Genomic DNA, 20,133 nt, shown 5'->3' with positions numbered 1-20,133 from the left:
ACAAGTGCCTGTTTCTGTGAAGACAGATTTACTGACACTGATATGGCATCCCTCTCTTGTTGATGTAGTGATATGACCAAAAAGGTTGAAAATCAAAAGATATGAGAGGAAATGTGATGTTTTCTCTACTATAATCTGAATGTGCAATATTCCTAATCTGGCCTGTCTATAGCCGAATTCAGAAGCCTCTTAAAGGGGCCCCTATGGCAATCTGGCTGGGGTGAGATTTTATGTAGCGATTGCCACAGGCTTTAAGAGAAACATCAGCCGCCCACATCTTCACTCCTTCAGGGACTCATGCTGCCTGGAAAAGAGGTCATTCAAGGGAAATCACACACACTCACGTGGAGGCGTGCTTTCAAGCTACACAAAACTTGAATACATAGTCATATGCAACTGCACATGCACACAGGTACGGAAACATTCACACACTGATGTTACCACAATGAGTTTCTGCTGTTGTGACTGTGTTCATTAAATTGCTTTTTGTTTGAACTTCCATCACCATCCAATCAGACTATACAAACTGTGATATTCAGATAAACCAGATTTCAGTAAAAAGTCTTCAAAAAAATCTTAAATCACTGAGCCTATTCACGTTCAATTATAGAGTTTAAAAAACCAAAGTCAGGATTATATTTTACGCATCTGCTTCCTGTAGAATTCAAGGGTTTTTAAACACACCGCAACGCTTAACTTGAGTCACAAAATCTTGTTTAATACTTTGACTATGTATATCCTTATCTTGTCTGTGAAGTTCACTGATAGGCAAAGCAGTTTCTACTAAGGGCTGGGTCAGCCGAGATCGCTATGAAGGTGACATCGAGGGAGATACCAATTATAGCTGCCTCTCCCACAGCGGCAGAGACCACAAATACACATCATGATTGCCATCCTGGCAGAAAAAGCAGATATCTCATTTCCCAAAGATCATGAAGGAACTCTCCTTGGAAAATAAGGAAATTAGAATTCAAAGTGCTCATAGGATACCCACCCCCTGCCCACTTGCAAATGTGACCCAATTTAGGGACCTCCTCAGCATACAAGGACACAAAAAAATTATATATATAAATATGCATATATAACCTCCAAACTCAAACCCTAGAGTCATGAGGTTAAGATACACATAGGTGTACTTAAAAAAAGACAGATCTAAATTGTGAAATAAGCAGCAGGATGTAATGTCTCTATATCTGTTGTATAATATTATCTTTTACAAGGCAGATGCTCTTTTTACACCAAACTACTTGACTTGAAACTTCACAGCAGCAGAAGGAGATATCAGTGAATATACACCACAATGCTGCCATCATCTGCTGACTGAGCAAATATGTAAAGCGATACACATCTATTTCTGTAGCCATGTGTGCCTGTGCATGTACATGATTACATTTTGATAAAGTGCACAGACTGAAGACAAATGACACTGGCAGTGGCAATCTCTCACAGCACCTGGTTCATCTGTTTTGTGTCTGCAGCCTATTTCTGTGTAAGGGAAACCACCATCAATTTGGCCCTCACACACTTTTCTTCTGACTTCATTAACCTCTACCTCTAGTTCCTTTAGCATATCTACTCCACCTCACCCCATTTACTCTTTCAAGCCAATTTCATCAATAATATTCAACCAAGAGCATCCATTTCTTCCAGCTCTCCTCCACAACCTCCCAACCCCCAAGTACCTTCAGGCCGCTGTTGATGCTGTGAAGCCTTTGTCCTTATAGTTAAATGGATAGTTTAAATTTGCTAAAAGACAACATATACCCCTAGGGCCCCTGTAATTTCTAATCGATCAACGTCAAGACTGAACCAATATGAGCACCAACTGTAATAAGGTGCAGTCTGTTTCATGATGAGGTTTAATACATTCAGCACTAAACACACACAAATACAAATAATCAATTATGTGAGCAACAAAGGGTCGAAAAATATGTGCACACACATACACACAAACAGACTAGCCAGTCCAAGGTCTTTAAAATTGCTGTAAGGTTATGTTTAATTACTGCTGTTTGCCTATTTAGAAAAAGAAAGTTTATTCAAAATGCCACTGTCTCTTCTATTGATCTCTGATCTGAGACTGAATCTTATTTCTACAGTAAATGCAGAAGAGACTCTCACTCATATATATATATGAAACCACACACACATGCACACCCTTACAGCCATTGACTGAACGGTCTGTAACAAAGCAGAGCAAAGGCTTTGAAGGAATTTGGTAATGTGGGCATCATGGGCCCACATCAAGAACTTCTTCACCTTTCACCTTCCAGTGCAGAATTGTCCTGCACATAAAAACAGAAACAAACTAGACCAAAAAGGACAACTGTTTAAGGACTAAAAAGCTACAAAGCTTCAAACCTGACCTGGCCTGAGGGTAGGAGGGGGTGGAGGGGGGCGGAGAGAGGGGAGATAACAGGAGAAGGAGCCCAGTGTCTGGCCGGGGAGGTGTGGGACAGAGAATGGCAGGAGAACACAGAGACAGTGGGAAGGGAAGTGGGACGATCACAGCTCTCCCTTTGTGTCTGTAAGCAGCCTCTCAGGACATTCTTCAACATGCCCCAGCCACGAGGACCAATGGCTTAAGCATCTTTGGCTTCATATCCAAGTTTAGGCTCAACATTCAGTCATCAAAAATGGCTTTGATGGTTCTGCCTTTGCAGCCATGGTCATATATCCACCACTGCTGGATAAACATTTGCTCTATAACTGTTCATATTTATGATCCTAAAGAGAAAGTCTTTTGACCACTCCCTCCAAACACATAAGTAAGGCTTCACCTCTGCTGACAGCTCCATACTGCCCTGGCACTGCCCTGCTGCACCACCACTCAATCATGTCAAGTGTTTGTCATTGGAGCTAGTCTTTCCCTTACAGACAGCAGTAAACCCAGGAAAGGATGGAGGAGGACATGACACCTTAGAAAGACAAGTCAGAACACTCCTGGTTGACCCTCAACCCTGATCTTCCCAATCACTATCCCGTATCTCCAGGTTAACTAATTTAATCTTCAATATTGTCAGAGTGGGAATGGGGGTGGACACAGAATGAATAAAAATTGATCAAAGTCCCACATGACAACAAGTACCAATAACTAAAAGCCATGCAAACAGCCTTGGGGAGAGTAACACAAAAACACTAAACAAAATCAGCATGGAAGTGTCCACAAGTTCCACTTCTAACCTCACTGAGAAATCCTGCGAAAATGTTGATTTACCATCTTACCAGTCTTTTTCTAATCCATCTTCATGGAAATATTGAAAAAAGACCAAGCAGTCCCTTCTTCTGTCAGCCCCTGGTTAATGCAAGCGAGATGGACCTTTACATGTCCAGCAGCAGAGAGAAGGAGCCCACTTCTCCAGTCAGCCAGAGGAATACTGCCAGTGGCAGATACAGAGGACGAATATCAGCTATCAGCCTGTGCACACTGACACTGACCCAGTCCAATTGGGAAAGTAGCCTCACTCCCTCCTCTGTCTCACTACTCTCTCTTTCTGTTTAGCTGTCACTACTATTACCATCGAGGCTCCACCCTGTGGACATCCCCCTCTCTGCCGCCTCCTGACAGACACACACACGCACACACACACAGCACATATAATTCTGTCTGCCAAAACACACGATGAAATACGTTACCATTTTCAGAGGTTTTCCTAAGTAAATATCTTGTGATGAAAAATACCCAACTGAACGACTGGAAACAAAAATCTGGACTTAATTTTTTTAGTACTTGACTCATTTAAACACCAAATTCTAACCCCCACTTAAAAATATATACACACAGCTTTTAGTGGGCAAGTCGCTACATCATGTGTCCTAGAGCCAAAAGACATCATAAAGATGATCTTATGTGGAAAAATTGGTCATTTTCAAATAACCTTTATTCACATGTCACATTTAGCTGATAATAAATAAAACCATCTTCAGTTAGTCCAGAATTAACATATTAAAAAAACATTAAAAAACTAGTTCAGAAGTATAAAATATAAAATAAATACAAAATATTGCGCAAGATTCTAGCACTCCTCCTTGTCATGTCTGATGTGGTGCGTTTTTACAGCATGATCGTTCACTTCCCTCAGGTATGTCTGCAGCAGAGAGGAGACTGGGCTGTTGATGAGTCAACCTGGAGCCCTCTGCTGTGCTGGCTGCACCCTGCAGTCCCACAGTGACAGAGTTTCCTCTGACTAGTCTCAACATGGGATCTATGTGCTTGTGGAGTGGACATGATACATGATGATTAATATTCTGTATTAGAGGGGAGATTCCTGTGGAAATATACCTATCTGCTGACACAGACATGTAACTGTGAAGATAAAAACCTAAAATCACAAAAATGTCTCTGGGCCAACATATCACAAAATGGTAAAACAAACAGAAAGAATTGTGCTTTGAGAAAAAGACCAGAATAACCTGTTAGTGCCATCACTTACAGTCTTTTTGGTATTTTTTAAGAAATGCTACATTTAAAGATAGAGCACATAAAGCAACACTAATTTCACAACATTAAACATAATTTTTGAAAACTTTAGAAAGCCATCTCTTGCCCCATTGCCCAGTTTGCATCATTACGTATTTAGCCATGTTGCATTAGCATGATTGGAGGAGGGTCACCCTACAGAGTTCCCGAGGGCAGACGGGAAGGCTGCTCAAATAGAAATGACCCTGTCTCACCCCAGGAACACAATAGCATTGCAGAAAGGGCCTAAACTCAGCCTGCCAGCAGTGTCAAAGCTGCTGTGTAGGAATGCTGGGATCACAGGCCGTGGCGTGACGTGGTGGGAAATGAGGCCAAAGAATGTATAGCCAGTTCTACCACCATGCACACTGCCTGTAAAGCAAACATACAGGCAGCTCCACAGCATAAACATCCTGCAGCTGCACAGACACATATGATCCATCATTATATCAATAAAAAGGTCAGCTTTCTTTAGTAATCTTCACTCTATTTTCTAGGCATTTATCAACATCAATTGTTTTTATAGGCCAATGTGGAGGCTACTTGTTGTCTTTCCACAAAAGCGGAACTGCTATTTCTACCCACAATGCACACTTTTGTCCTCTGATGCTATTGGCCTTGATTCTTATCAGACTTGTCCTACTGTCAACATCCTCTCTCGCCATAAAACACATACAAATCCAGAGAAAACATGATGGGGGAGCTGGAGGAGCCCTAAATCGTCTCCTTTTCCAGTTTTTATCCCCATTTCTCTTGACATCTTCATTTTTATGTTCTCTATTTGTGTAGGAAAGCATTTTCACCCACACACAAATCGTGGGATGCCACTTCCTGTCAGGCATATTGTCAACGTCTCAGCTTCCTGTTTGTGAGCTGGTAGATAGATTAATGTAGGAGTGAAAGCTGTGGCTAAACCCGCCCATCCTGTGAGAAAAGAAACAAAAAAAATGAATTCTGTCTAGCTGTAATCCTTCCACTGATATCATAACATGGTTTCAAAGGTGCCGAAAAAAAACAGAGGCAGCAAAATGCTGCCCAGACAAAGCAGCTATTCAACTCAATTGCTTACCTAAGTTTCTATAGCGCCAGATCTTTCTCATAATCCAATACATTCTTTGCTGTGCTGCTTTTGTTGAAAGACAACAAACGGACAGATACATTGTAATGATCCCCTGTCATTTTAAAATCGATCCTAGATCTGATAAATGTCTCCTGGTCGACGTAAGGGCCAAACCATGTAATATTATGGTCTCACTTTAACATCACTTTTTACAGCCCAAACAACTTGTTCACAAATAATGCTGAGCTTTCTACACAAGCTATTATGGAGCATAACCACACCCTAACCACCACCTGAGCTGCTTTCATTTGAAAGTCAAATCACCACAATCCTTGATAATGCTTTCACTGTAGAGCTCCCATTTGCTGCCAATTAAAAATTTTCAGGAGTTCAGACTGATCACAGTTTTGGCTCGTATGAACCAGGCAAGTCGATACTTGCTGCAGATGAACCTGAGAGACACTGAAACCTATGTTGCAGGTGAAAAAAATACATAACTGAGAAAGCAGAAAGAAACGTAGAGCTAAGATATGGTAAAATTTGGATTTGTTGAGATAAAAAAAAAAAAAGCTGCATGTTTGACTGACGAAACTGCTGCCACAGTTGTTTCATGCATTTAAGGACCAGCTGATCTAAACACACTGGCCTGTATGACTAAAGGCCAATCGTGTCCACTGCACTAAAAGTAATGAAGGGGCTTTTTAAGTTCCTGTTGCTCAAGATTAACACATTATTGAACACTTCAAAACTAAAGATATTCAATGTACTAACTACTGACTAATTTATGACTTGTTTTATCTCAAGTTTCTACATTTGCTCTTTCTATTACGGTCTAGCTTGACAGGAGCACTTATTAAACCAGTTGATAATGACAATAATAAACAACTTTTTATATCTTTTATAAATTCATACTGCCATCCAAATGCTATAGATTATACTTTATTTATATTGTTCTGAAATGGCTACATTTATTGAGCTGTTGATTAAACTTCTTAGTACTGTAGAGTCTATGATGGAAAACAGCTTCTTAGCTTCCGAGATGTTTATTAATGCTGACAACCGAAAACAATATATAAATAAAAGGAAAAAAATAGGGCATGGTCAAAGTCATTATTTAACTTTGTGTGCCTTTGACAGGAAGCATTGGTTGAAACACACTATTCCTTTTTGTGCACTTTTCATTTATTAGTGATACTGATAATGTCAGCAGTGTAGTTTAATGTGTTACCAAGTTACCAAACATGAAACCTAGAGCAACAACATCCAAATGTACTGAATAAATGCTTCCCCCCCCCCCCCCCCCCCCCCCCACATCACGGCAGTGGGCATAGGGAACAAACACTGGCCTGAGTGGCAAGGAAAGCTGCACAAAGAAGTCTAAAATACAATTATGGGGAGAAGATGGCAATCATCAAACCACCGGGACATTAGTGCCAGGCAGGGCGCATTGTTCTGAAAGGCCCATTAGAGCTCTCAGCACCGCTCATTAGGAAACCATTAGTCACAAATAGTTTAACTTCCAAGACCACCCACCTCTAAGTGGCAGAGACAAATGGACTCGAAGAGGACCAGCTATGCCCCTCTCTCTCTCTCATCTCTCTGCCTGCACAAACAATGCAGCTGTGTGTCATCCAGGCTCACATGGGGGCCACTGAGGCGAGAGAGTGTGTTAAGTTCTCCCTATCCATCAGCCGCACAAAGGACCGGCAACACGTAACAGGATCAGTCTGCCAGACATTCACTGTTCTCTCAAAAGATTAACAGTGACGCAAGTTAAGGGTGCTAATAAATGCTGCAAGGCTAACCAAGCCAAAGAGAGCAAAGCATCATGCTCACAAACAAAGGCTTTTTTGTCTGACCAGCGGTATTTATGGCAAAGCAATAATACAGTCAACAATAACCTTATGTAAGGTTTCAACACACGTTGGATCAATATTGCGAGTGTTGGAATTGGCTTCATAATACAGAGCTTTCCTCCAAACAATTACTACTACTCAGAATGAATGAAGAAAACCGAAGTGTAAAATGGAAAATGATGTGTTGTCTTTATGCTGACACTGGATGAGTTAACTGTTGGTTCACACTTGTTGTCGCTGATGCTGTAAAGTGGCAATGAAGATGTTCCCTAGGAGACCAACCCGATTAAACAGCCACACACCACTGCATAAAGACTTACGCTAAACATGTATTACTGAACTGTTTATAAGTGTGGTTAAAAAAAATTACACACACACAGCACTGAAAACAAAAAACAAAAAACATTCCAACCCATAAATACAGATGAGAGCAGCTCTTATAATGTAATGGTGACACTTATATAGGAAGGAATACAGTTAATACAATATGTATCATACAAATAAATAGCAGCCATACTATGTATTTAGTCTTTTAATAAAGCTCAATTTTCTGTTGTGATTTCAATTGTATCCACTTGTATATGTGAAAATACTATTATATTCGTATGCAGTTTTTTGTTTGTTTGGTTGGGTTTTTTGTTTTTTTGCAATCTTGTTTTTGGAGAAGACACACAGGAAGTTCAGTCGGTTTATAAAAACTACAGGGTTTGATAAATATTCACAAAGTGTGACTCCGTGAACACAACACAGCAAAGGCACCAACTGTCAGCGGAGTAAACACTGTCAACAAGGCCACAGTCGGGCCAGCGTGTTGTGTAAAAGTTCACTGTTCACTGAAATAAACGTCCCATAAACGCCTTTTACGACGACACACAATAAACACAACGCGGCGAACAACGCTCACACCAACTGCAGTGTGTTTCCACTCACCGATCCCGTCTTCCGACTTTAACACCATGCTGCCTGCGTCTCGTTCACAAAGTTTCCACCAACTCCAAACTTCGGCTGCTTCGCGGACAAATACAGCTACCGATGAAACGTGTCGATCCTTTGTTGCTGTTGTTGTTGCTGTTGTACTTGTTGTTGTTGTTGTTACTTTTACAGTCGAAACGAACAAACGGGCTCTTCGGTAAGCGAAGGGTGTCGGTGTCGACAGCTCAAAGGAGTGGTCTGAGTCCGAGGAGGACTTTAACCAGCCTGGCTTCCCTGCGCGCGGGTCTCCGTTAAGGCGCGCGTGCGTCGTACGCAACGGGCTTCCCCTGGAGACTTTCACAATAAAACTAAAAGGGGGAGGGTTACCAGTTTTCCTGTTGCGCGGATATGAGATGCTCGTCTGTGTGAGTGTACATTCCCGGTGTGCACACACAAAGCACACCAGACCAAACTGCTCAGCTTTGTTTAATTATGGAGAATATCCCCACAGTACGATTCAGGAACTATATTAACGGTTCATCTCAAAGTTTAAAAAACGTCAAGGGACACATGTAAGGCACAAATATGGAAAGTAAAAGCCTAATTTCTCATAATAAGTAAGAACACGATATCGCTGGGTGGCGCTAAGTATACGAGAAACAGCAATGCCCCCCTTTATAAAGACGAAACGAGCATCACAATAACTAGTCCATATTTTTTTACGTTAGTGATCAATCAATTAATCGAAAGTCATAGCCCACCCCGAGTTTCATACAATAAAGTCAGTGGTGCACTGACATTTATCCTGCAGGCAAAATAAGTCCAAAAATGACGCTGAATTTAAGACGTATTTTGAAGGAAAGCTCGTTTCATATCCGGTAAGAGTCTGAGTTTTGACGCTGCTCGGCAGAAAGTGCAGCAAATGGGCCGGATGACGCGTCCTCTGCCTGCGTTTGTACCTTCAGTCAGTCACACACACACACACACACACACACAGGCTGAGTGGGGGAAGGGAGGGTGATTGACACACACAGATACAGCAGTTTAGTGCTGCTGATCGTGCGCGTCTGATTCACCACATCCGCCGAAAGCAGACGTGCAGTTCTCCCACACAAGCACAAATGTAAAACATTTTTAGAAAATAACAAAAGCACCTGTGTGTCTGATGCCCTCAAACACCTGTTGAATCCTCCAGCCTGTGTTACAGTGGGCCCGAGTCTGTTGTCAGCACAGAAGCTGAATAAAGAAAGTGTGAACACGAACATCAGCGAAGTTACGATGGAAATCGTGAGGGATTTTTTTTAATGCCGAAGCTAAACTTGACATTATTCGACAGCACGCTGTGATGATACAACCAGAAGTGTCTGATCTCCACTTTGGTTTGGATGTGCCAGTTCTACCAAAGCCTGATGAGAGCGAGCGACTTGTTTTATGTTTGATGACACCCTAACCCTAACCCTCCCCGAGAAAACTGGTTGCCAGTGTTTCCTCAGAGATGAAAGCCTCATCATTCTGGATTCATTACTTTCATATTTCTGTCTGGCCTATCAACAGTATATTCCCATTTTGTCCCGCCTGTGATCAAAGGTGCAGCTAACCAATCAGTGTCTTTGTTCCAGCAGAAAGAATTATTGGCTGCTTCTTTAAAAAAAAAAAAAAAACTGGGAGTGCAGAAAGAAGAACTGTCTTAAAAGTGAATTAATCAGCTGGCTGTTTGTTGCAACACCTGCACAGTGCTCATGTCACATGGGACAGGGCCAAGCCTGTACCTTCCCGCCCGTAAATGGAGCAGTGCCAAGTGGAATGCTGTACTTGCAGCCAGTGAAAGAGGCCAGGTAGAGGGAGGAAACTGTTCCTCTTTGTTTGTCTCTTTCTCACTTCAATCCTGTCTGATGGACTGGGACAAAGAATGTGCACAAGACCGAATGACTGGATGTATTTAATCGTGCCTCTCGGACAGCGATCAAGACAAAGTCCTGGGATTCGCACCTTCTTTGAGGACCATATTAGCTCAGAGTGTACAATCATTAATTCATCTTTGAAAAGCCCTCCAGTCTGCATGGCCACTTCATTTTAAGTGGCTCATCTTCAAGCTGTGAGACATGAATGGCTCATTTGTGCAGCCCAAACTCTCAACTGACAATACATCCTTTGTAAAGTGAAGGCTGTACACACAAAGTTTCAATTCATTGTTATGAATTCATGTGTTCCCCTAAGCACTGCTGCAAATATGTGTGAAAGAACCTCAAACAAGTGAAACCAGAAAACAGTTTGACCTTTAAAACAAGATCATGGGTTGATATCAGCACATGAAGTTTTTGTTGCCTCCAACTTCCTGATTCGTACAAAAAACGTAGAAGTCATGTATATATTAATGGTTATGCAAATATCGAATGAACGTCATACTGGACTGCAGTGTAAGAAGAAGTTGATTCATGCATGTTAACAGATGCAGCTCATGATTCGTGCCAGTGAGTTGGTGAAAAGTGAAGTCGTTCATTGGAGTTTCCAGTCTCTGGGGGGGGTCTAGTCTAGTCTTAGTCCAATTTAACCAATTAACTGAGACATGTTCACTACACACATGGCAGAAAACTGGTAGATCAGCAACCTCCATCTGTATTTTTCATTAGCATGAAAGTTAACTATGTAGCTAAGGGATGGATGTTGAATTTGCCGGTCCGTTGGAACAAATTCATACACTACGGGTCTTCGGTGACCAGCTGGGCTAAAGTGAACAGCCATCATAGAATGAGAGTTTTTTAATGATAGGCGGAGCGCTCTCCTATGAAGTAATGAAGTAATGAAATTAAGTAAACTGTCATTTCAACTTCAGTAGGCTTTGGCCCAAAAGGGCGCTCAATAGTTTAACAAAAGAAAACTTGTAGATTATATGCCAAGTGAAGCAAACCATCTTGCTCTTCGGTGCTTTTTCGGTCATTACTCAAATGACAGCTTCAGCGCCACGCTGATTCCAATGAACGAATTACTTGAAAAAAGATTTGTTCATTTTACTGAACGAGATTAAAAGACCAGAGTCAGTAAAAAGATCTGAACTTCCCATCACTACTGGTGAGCACTATTAATTCATGGCCCCGAATTTAACAAAAACAGGCATCAACAACTTTCATTTTTATCCAAGCCCTGGAACCATGGGACCATTTTGTGAAATGCTGTTACGTCTACCATTTATCCTGTTATGTCTTAAGGACATATCCTTGGAGAATTTGCTCTGAAATGAAGGAATGTAAATAGGGCTAGAAAATATGAGCTGAGCTTTTCCCAACTTTCCAGCAGCGACAGGAATACTTTCCTAATCAGCTGAACCTACACAAGCTCAAAGTAGCTCACAAACAGCACAGAACATGACAGACAGAAGCCTTGCTCATGATATGAAATAGCAGGCGCTTTACTATACCATGTAAAGCCTCTGAAGTACACAGTGTTTTTAAGTGACGCTCACTAGATAAGATGCCATCTACTCAGTAATTGGAACAAAACAGGCCTTTGCCTGTCTGACTTTAAATAGCAAATCAGCACAAAGAATAAGGAGAAGTAATGAAACATAATATTGAGAGGAAGCATATATGATATAATATTTCATTTTGATGCAGCAACGGCTGAAATAGCCTGAATAAAAGCCCATAGTAACCTTGCTGTACCTTCTTGTCAGAGAAGACTAACCTGATTATGATCTGTAACAATTATTTATTGACGTGAAGCCTCATGATGACACTTTCTCCTGGGACAAAGAGTGGGCTGTAAAACAGGATCAAGGCACTGTTCCTATCTATTGTGCTCTGATAACACAGTAACAGATTCTGAGGTTAGAATAATGACATTATGAATTTAAAAATCTTACTTCTTCTAAAAAGAGCTCAGATCCTACAAGGGAAAAGACGTCATGACTGACCCCTGCTGATCATTAGCAATAGTTACAGCTCAACCTGGAAGGAAAAAAACCCCACGATAACTCATGACTCTGAACTTACAAATTATGTCAGGCCACACACAGCTACTATTTAAATAAGCCCAAATGTCCAGTAATTGTCAAAGCTACAAGCTGTGCGATCATGTCATCGTCTCTGTTTTCCCGCCTCACTGACACCCTAACAAAACATTTCGCTTCCATGTCACTTTTCTAATGTGTGTGCATGTGTGTGTGAGATAGTAAAAAAATATACTTGGCCAGCTCTGATGTAGAAGTAGAACACCCAGCAAATTTTCTTTAAAGCAGCTACAGCTGGCCTCTCTTCCAATTGCACATTTATACATACAGACGCAGTACTGTCAGAAGTCATGACTTTGAGAAATCAGTTTTAGGCAGAGGGGATTAAATCCAAAGAGAACATGCAAGGAAGAAAGACAGCTGGTAAAGTCACTCTTCCTCCAGCTAAGTTCACAGCATTTTGCACTCTTTTTATCCCCGCACTTGACACGGTCACCTAAGCAAACACGCTCACGGCTTCATGTGATGACAGGCTGATGAAGCAAGTGCTCATCTGTCTCATTTAAAATGCACAAGACTGAGTAATAAGCAGTCTGGAGGAATGGCAAAAAAACCCTATACTGTTCATAGATGAAGTGCGTCCCCAGGCACGGAAGCTGATGAGTAGGAGGCCACCATCTCTACATGTCTACATATTTACAGTATAACAAAAGAGCTTAGAGCACAATTTGTCTGAGGGAACTGAAAAACAAAACAAAGCACATAAGCAAAAACATGAAGTCTCAGGGAAAGAACAGCTGCGCTAGCATGTCTGTTCTTCTGACAACATTTTATCAAGATTTTTATTGGCTGGAGTTTTTAGAATTTATAAAAATCAGAGATTTTAAATTCAAATCTGAGTTTAGTTTTTTGCCAAAGAAGCTTCGGGTTATTTGAGACCCCACCCCCCCTAAAAAAAACCAAAACAAAAACATTAGAATTTAATACTCAAAATAAATCAAAATAGCTCAGCATCATCAGCCTCCACTGCACCGCACCCTCCCTCACAACATGCTGACTTAGCAAACATTCTCAGCCCCTCACTGCCACTGCTGCTGTTGGACTTCTTTGTGTTCCTAAACAGATCAATGTGTCCTCAGCTGTCCCCGGAGCCCGAATGACTAATCTCAATGTCATGGGGGTCCCAGAACAACCCTGCCTCACCTCCATCACTCTTGAGATGAAACTGCATTTATATCAATCAGCTGAATAACTATCAGGTCTTCCCGCCATCAGTGTCCGGCCGTGTTGTGTTGTGTTTAATTTGGCATGTTGAATCACACTCACAGCTAGCGTGATTGCTGTAACATTTAACGCTGAACATGTGCTTTTTTTTTTTTTTTACATACAAAGGAGCAGATTGGAACAGCAATTATTATCCCAAGAGAAACATGACGGCTTTAAGGAAATAAGGTGCCACCTTTCTTTTCTTTTTTTTTAACTCCTTACCTTTGTTGGCACTGGTTCATGACAGAAAGTATCAGGTAATGTTGCGGCCGTGAGGAGATAGTTTCTGCTAATACAATGTGAACTCACTGGACGACCATTAGATGAGTCACACGTGAATCATTGTGTGATTCATGATTAAAAACAGAACACGCCAACACTTAGAGTACACTGCCCAACCTCTTCCCACCACTAGGGGCCCAGGGTGTAATGGCTGCCAGCACAACATTTGTGTCATTATAGTTAAAGCAAAATAATTATAATAATTATGTATTGCTTCATGTTGAATACTCAAATGACAAACCACTATTTAACTGCCCATTGTGGTTTTTTCTCCATTTCAGCCCAAGACATGAATCATTTTTTTGGTTTGCTTGACAGAAATCTGTGAAACTCTCCTGTCACCAGAAAGAAATCCAGATTATTTTCCCTCCACTACATTCAACAATCAAACTGAAGTCCTGTCTTTTCACACCAATGCTGATTCAGGTGTTTTGAAATCACTGACACAGCACTGCTACCCCCGGCCACACACCCAGTCAGCTGATTCACCGCAACCCAGTGAAGCCGCTTTAGTCATGTCAAAGCTTCAACTGGGAACCTGCATGCTGTAATATAACTGCAATAAAGTTACAACACTGAACAACCAGCTAAACAATGACAACACACACAGAGCATATTGTCATTACTGCAGAATGAAGAGATAAACCTGGACAAATGAGGACACATGAATATATATGTGTACACACTCTCCCCAGTCCTGCCTGCTTCCCCCATCTGTAATTAAACTGGGAAGTGCTGTGATCTGTTTGTGATCACGTTTAAAAGGTGCTCTTCGGTAAACACAGGACTGTGATCCCAGGTATAGAAGGACACAGCAGCAAGTGGGTGAGAGCAGTGCACAATCAGAAGAGGAGAAAGAACAGGAGGTTTCACTCTTGCCAGTAGCGTGACGATGGTCATTTCAAATAGGTTTGGCTGTGGAAGTGTGTGAGACATGTTTAAAGCTCCCCAGCCAGTAATCACATTAACTCACCCTTTCACTCTGTGTGTGTGTGTGTGCTCAAGGCCAGGGTTTTAAGTTGTGCTAAATGAGAGAGCCTCCTTAAGCTGAAAGAAGCGGCTGCTATTTCTGTCCAACTGTTTGTTTGCATCTGTGGCTGAGCTGTAGGTTTGTGCCAGTGGTTGCACAAGCATGTTCAAAACACAATGGCATTGTCAACCAACAGGTTATCTAAGAGGAAGAGGTTTGACAGTCCGATGACCTCTACCCAGAGTGATCAGTATTATATAGTGACAGGAATGCTAAATGACACGACAGCAAGCAAACCAACAGTAAGAAACTCCAAGAGGGAAGTCCTGACTTAAGTTTACTGTACCTGGAGTTTGCTGGGATGACTTCACAGCTGGACACAAGAATGTCTGAAGGCTGGACACACAAAGTTCACTCACTGTCCCCATATTGCTCCAGCGTATAATCCCCGTGTTGTGTGTAAAGGTCTGTTTCTGCCAGTGCCAACGTCCAAAGCTGCTGCCCCTCGATGACACTCAGATGGAGCACAAGGGGAAGTTGTGAAGGCCCAGACTCCCCCCACCCACCCCCCGCGGCTGCTGGCAGTCACCCTGAGTTCCCAGCTGCCCTTGTCCACCAAGAGAGTCCAACTGAGAGATCCTGCTATGTGTCACTCTGCTTCACCTTATCTCCCCTTCGGATGAATTCTCCGCTCCCCGAGGCCGGTTTATCCAACTCACCCACTATCTCTTCCTCCTTTATTGGAATGTGCAACTTGCTCGGCCGCTGAAATCACTTCTGCTTTCTCCCTGTTCCCCTTTTCGACGCTAGTGTCTCAGCCTCCGTCTATCCTCCTCTGCTCTCTCGCTCTCTCTCCCTTTCTCTCCTCCACTTGCACTCTCTTGCTACTTTACACATTAATACAAGCAGATATTCTTAGACCTAACACATTACGCACAAATACAAAAGGCAGTCTGTGTATGAAATCATAAATCACAGTAATGTAATCCCTGTTTTCTGTGGGGTTTGTTGCAACCAAGTGTAAATGGTACAATTAAAAATGCATCAGCGGGGAAACATATTAAAGAAACAATTCAGGAGAAATGAAAAGTTTCACTATCAGCGGCACAGTGCTCTGTTTTGTGGGGTGCAGTCCTAGCTCTTCCCTCTGCTCCTTTTAGCTCCCAGTCACTCATCCCTTTTTTGCTTCAAAGGCATTCTACATAAAATCAAGATTTCATTGTTGCTTGGCAACGGGGTAGAAGAAATGAATTGCTCCTGGGTGAAACACTGTGAGCCATTTGTTTTGATTATATATTTTCACACCTATTGACAGCTATTCACCAGCAGAAAATCACATTATTGGGGTCGTGGGGTCGTGGAGCCAGGTAGCACGCACATACGCACACATACATACTTTAAAAATTCATTGGTCCACTTCTACCACAGATGTGTTCATAAGCAGCAGTGATTGATTTCTCTCATTCTTTCTTTCAATTTCAGCCCCCGCCCCATCAGTGACACCATCAAAGGTAGCATGTTAGCAGCAGGCTAGGTGGCAATAACTGACTGCTATAAGGTTCTGGCAGTCGTAGGTTTTGCACGACTGTGACATCAACTTTGATGCAGCAATCATCGCCTTGTTCATTGCTGGAGGGGTCAAGTGCCTCACAGTGACCCCTGCATGAACTGCAAAGTCAGTCCTGGCCACTTTAAATTGCTGCAGCTGCACATCACCCAGAGAAGCAGCACTGTCACGGGAGAAAAAGCAGCAGAGGACACTGAGAAGTCAGCACAAATGTTTTTCTTCTCATTTTTAGTATGCATGTTCCTCCCCCACTGCTCAGCACCACCTCACTCTACCTCTCTGAGTGTGCTGTCAGCAACTCACAGGGAAGCTGCAGAAACTTGTAAACAGGTGGGTGGAAGATGGATGGATGGACGGATAGACTATTAAATATCTTGGAAAAGCCTGGCCAGTCCTTAAGGGTAGGGCATATAGGTGCTCAAGATGCCCATACATAAGAAGCAATTATACTCAACAATAGGTCTCCCATGGAAGAAAGAAACTTTGTTTCTGTCTGCTAACTAGAAATGGCATAATAGTTATAAAAGCAACATGAATACAGCAGTCATCCTGTATGAGCTCAGCTTTTTACAGTGACAGCTTCAGTACAGACTCGTACAGTACAGGCAATGTGTGCCTCCAGGGCGAGGGTGGTTACTGTGGAAATAATTCTCCCATAGAAATCAATAAAGTTTCACATTACAGAAATCATTTGGTGCTACCAGACCTGCTGTATGAGACCAAATGAGCATCTGCCTCACGCAGGAACAAAAGCGAATGAGATGTGATTTCCTCTGTGTGGAGCTGTGTACACTGTCCAGGCTGGGCCTCGAACTGGGCTCAGATAAACAGTCTCCTTTAGCACTTATGAATACATGCCACCAGGTGGGCATTGCATGCAACAACACCTTCATTCTTAGCTCACTTAACATGCTAGCTGGTTCAAGAAGTCTACCAAACGGCAGGGCTCGGCTCAGCTGTGAAATACACGTAGGTTAAACAAAAGCAGAAAGCCCATGTACAAATATTACTAACACTATTATTAATATTAGGGAACCCTCAGCCTGAAGAATGTTCAGTAAACCGGAACAGTTAGTTGAAAATCAGCTAACATCTGTGACAAAAGAGTTTCCCCATTTTGACACAATCCTATAGAGAGTTTGCTGATCTGTGTTGGTGGAACGCCCACATAGCAGCCTAATGTTAGCATCACCTTCAGTGACTAACAACTGGCTGGGGTGGGAGCAGAACAAGCACCTCTGCTGGTTCAGCTCAACTGAATGTACTCACCAAAAAGAAAAGCTTGACAACCTAAGTATAGACTGGCTGCAAGGAGCTTTGAATCCTGATGAAGTTACAGCACTCGCTGCCCAATTATCTGCATCCCGTTGTGACTGCTGTAGATTTAATAATGACAGTGAAGAGTTAAGTTTGTCAGTGCTGTGTTAGATCTATGTCTATTTGTAGATTTGTATATTGCACAGTAGAACAGGAAGATGAATCAGCACAAGTGCAGATTTGACCTTGAAATTACAGATGTCAATTTCTTTTTTTTCTTTTTTTTTGTGCCAGATTTCATTTTTTAATCACCAAAAAAGAGAGCAAGCGAGAGAGAAAGATGTGTTTATCGTGACTGAAATTCTGCTGCTGCTGCTTTGACAGTGACTTTTCTTTGAACATGAGAGCAGCTTAGTGCTGAAGTAAACCCATCTCATCATCACATGGGGTCAGCCATCACCGGGCACAGCAGGAAAACAAAGGCCAACCAAAACTCTGACATGTCAATCAGTGTGCCATGGAGGAGGGGCCAGGCTGAGAGGTGAGATGACACCCAAAACCACAGCAACCACACGCACCAGCTGTTGTGCTGCTCCACGCCAACAAACACACCATTTCCTTTGCAGGTGATCATTTGGTGATGCGAAGAGGAGCTGAGCTACAGTGGCTCGTGCAGGAGCAGAAAAAAAAAGATAAAACAAAGATGTTTTGACTCCCTACAGATCAAAGCTTTTGAAGTGAGCACTGGAACAGAGGCACACCCAATGAGTGCGAAGATATCTGATTTGGGCCACCAGCGCCTAGCAACGTCACAGAAGCAGAGGGCAATAACAAACTATGTCAATTCCTGCCCTGAATTTTAGAAGGCTTCCGCATGATGGCTAAGCTATAAAACATTCAAATCAACTTCTAACGCAGCCAGACTTCAAATGAATATAAGATTTCTTGTTGCATAAGTCCACTCTACAACAAAATAAAACAAAGTCTGTCAAATTATGGATTACTGCTATCCTTCCTTTCCCCTCCTCTGACTTTTATTATCCTGAACAGTCATGGCGCTCAGTGACAGAAGTGACGATATGAATTTGACACACTCATTCACATCCACAAGCAGCCAGTTTGACTAAGGAGGTGTCGGGGACAGTGAGAGTGTTATTTGAACGTGCTGAAGCTCCCAGCACTGGCTGCCTGTGGATGTGAATGAGTAAGTCGAAGTCATAACGTCACTTCTGTTCCTGAGCTTCAGCACATTCAAATAACCATTCACTTGTGCCTTACATCTATGCAAACATGCATATTTGTCCACTGACGTCCAAATCGGAAAGTACAGATGAAGGAAGCAAATATGTATGATCCAGGTTTGGGACTGAGAAGAGACATGGTGCAAGATGGGCAAGGGCAGCCTCAGTAAACATTCTTCCTGAGTCAGAGCTGGAGACACAAAAATACATAAAAGTCCAGCTCAAACATCTTAAAGACGAATTTCTATTTAGAGAAGGTTAAAACTTTTTTTTTCCTCTTATATGTGACTCACAGAAAGCCCTCCCTCACTGTGATGGAGCATCGGTTTTTGCAATGAGGCCATTGCTGCTGATTCTATTTTGAGATGTATTAAGATCGCAAAAAAAAAAAAAAAAAAAAAAGAGACGAAACTACTAAATAATTGAAATGGAGCCGAAGCTACCACAGGCTAGTTCACCGTAGCCTGACATCATGAGCCAACATGATGTCAGCTGACAGAATTTAGAGTAAAGATGGTTCATCAAGGGCAGATTTATATGGACATGTTTTGCAAAATAAAGCAAAAAACCAAAGAAAAGAAAAACTGTCATTTAAAAACCCTCAGCCCCTCAGAACATGGATCTGGATCAAACCCACGAGGGCCAGAACTTTTCTGCCTCTCACTGCATTAGACAGTGTAAATACATGGATCTGTATGGTGCTGTCAGAGCTGCAGTGTGATGCTTCATAATTCATCACACCTACCTTTTTATATCCATGAGGCTTTGAGGATCACAGTAGCCACCTGTTTTATTGGGGGGGGGGGTGTTTGTTGTTGTTCATGTGCGTGCATCTGAATCACACAAACATCTAATGAAATATGATGTTACGATGTGATGACGTGCAGCAGGACTCAGTCTGCTTGTCTGTTTGTCATTTTAACTTCTCCCACCGAGCCATCAGTCTGGCAGGACTGTGAAGGTCTATGGATCACAGTCTGGCTTTTCTGATCACTTAGCACGGCAGAGCACGAACACTAAGAGACCCGGGCTAAAAGAAGAAACGAAAACATGAACTCGTGGTGCATTCAGCTCGGATCTAAGCAGCCCTTAAATGTCATACAGCCTGGATTTAAGAAGGGGTGAGGGGCAGACAAACCGTAATTCTCCCCCTCCATCCTGGTGGTCCTGATGCTGCTGCAGGCGTCACTGTCCGGGCTTGTTTCTCTCGCCAAGTCCCCGCAGCAAATCCGGATGCCTCCCTTCCTCCCTTTCTCGACTCTTCTGCGCTCGGCTCTCCTCCCAGGTGTCCAACTTGATGGCAGTCTCTCTGTGAGC

At 42.4% G+C, this 20,133-nt stretch overlaps 1 protein-coding gene across 4 annotated transcripts in view; it reads right to left on the bottom strand.

The window, feature by feature from the left end:
* Positions 1-20,132, bottom strand: part of cyth1a (cytohesin 1a) — a 35,527-nt gene extending 15,395 nt beyond the window's left edge. Inside the window, exon 1 of one of the 4 annotated variants that reach the window (XM_029507722.1) lies at positions 19,955-20,132. In XM_029507722.1, the coding sequence (XP_029363582.1) occupies positions 19,955-19,973 (19 nt within the window). In that variant the 5' untranslated portion in view covers positions 19,974-20,132. Of the gene's footprint in view, positions 1-8,305; positions 8,566-15,097; positions 15,314-19,954 lie in introns of those variants that run through there. The other 3 variants (XM_029507720.1, XM_029507719.1, XM_029507721.1) reach the window with 3 other exon arrangements.
* Position 20,133: the final 1 nt, after the last annotated feature.

This window comes from Echeneis naucrates, chromosome 8, assembly GCF_900963305.1.
Source record: "Echeneis naucrates chromosome 8, fEcheNa1.1, whole genome shotgun sequence".
NCBI lineage: Eukaryota > Metazoa > Chordata > Actinopteri > Carangiformes > Echeneidae > Echeneis > Echeneis naucrates.
This window is presented reverse-complemented; position numbering and strand designations above follow the sequence as displayed.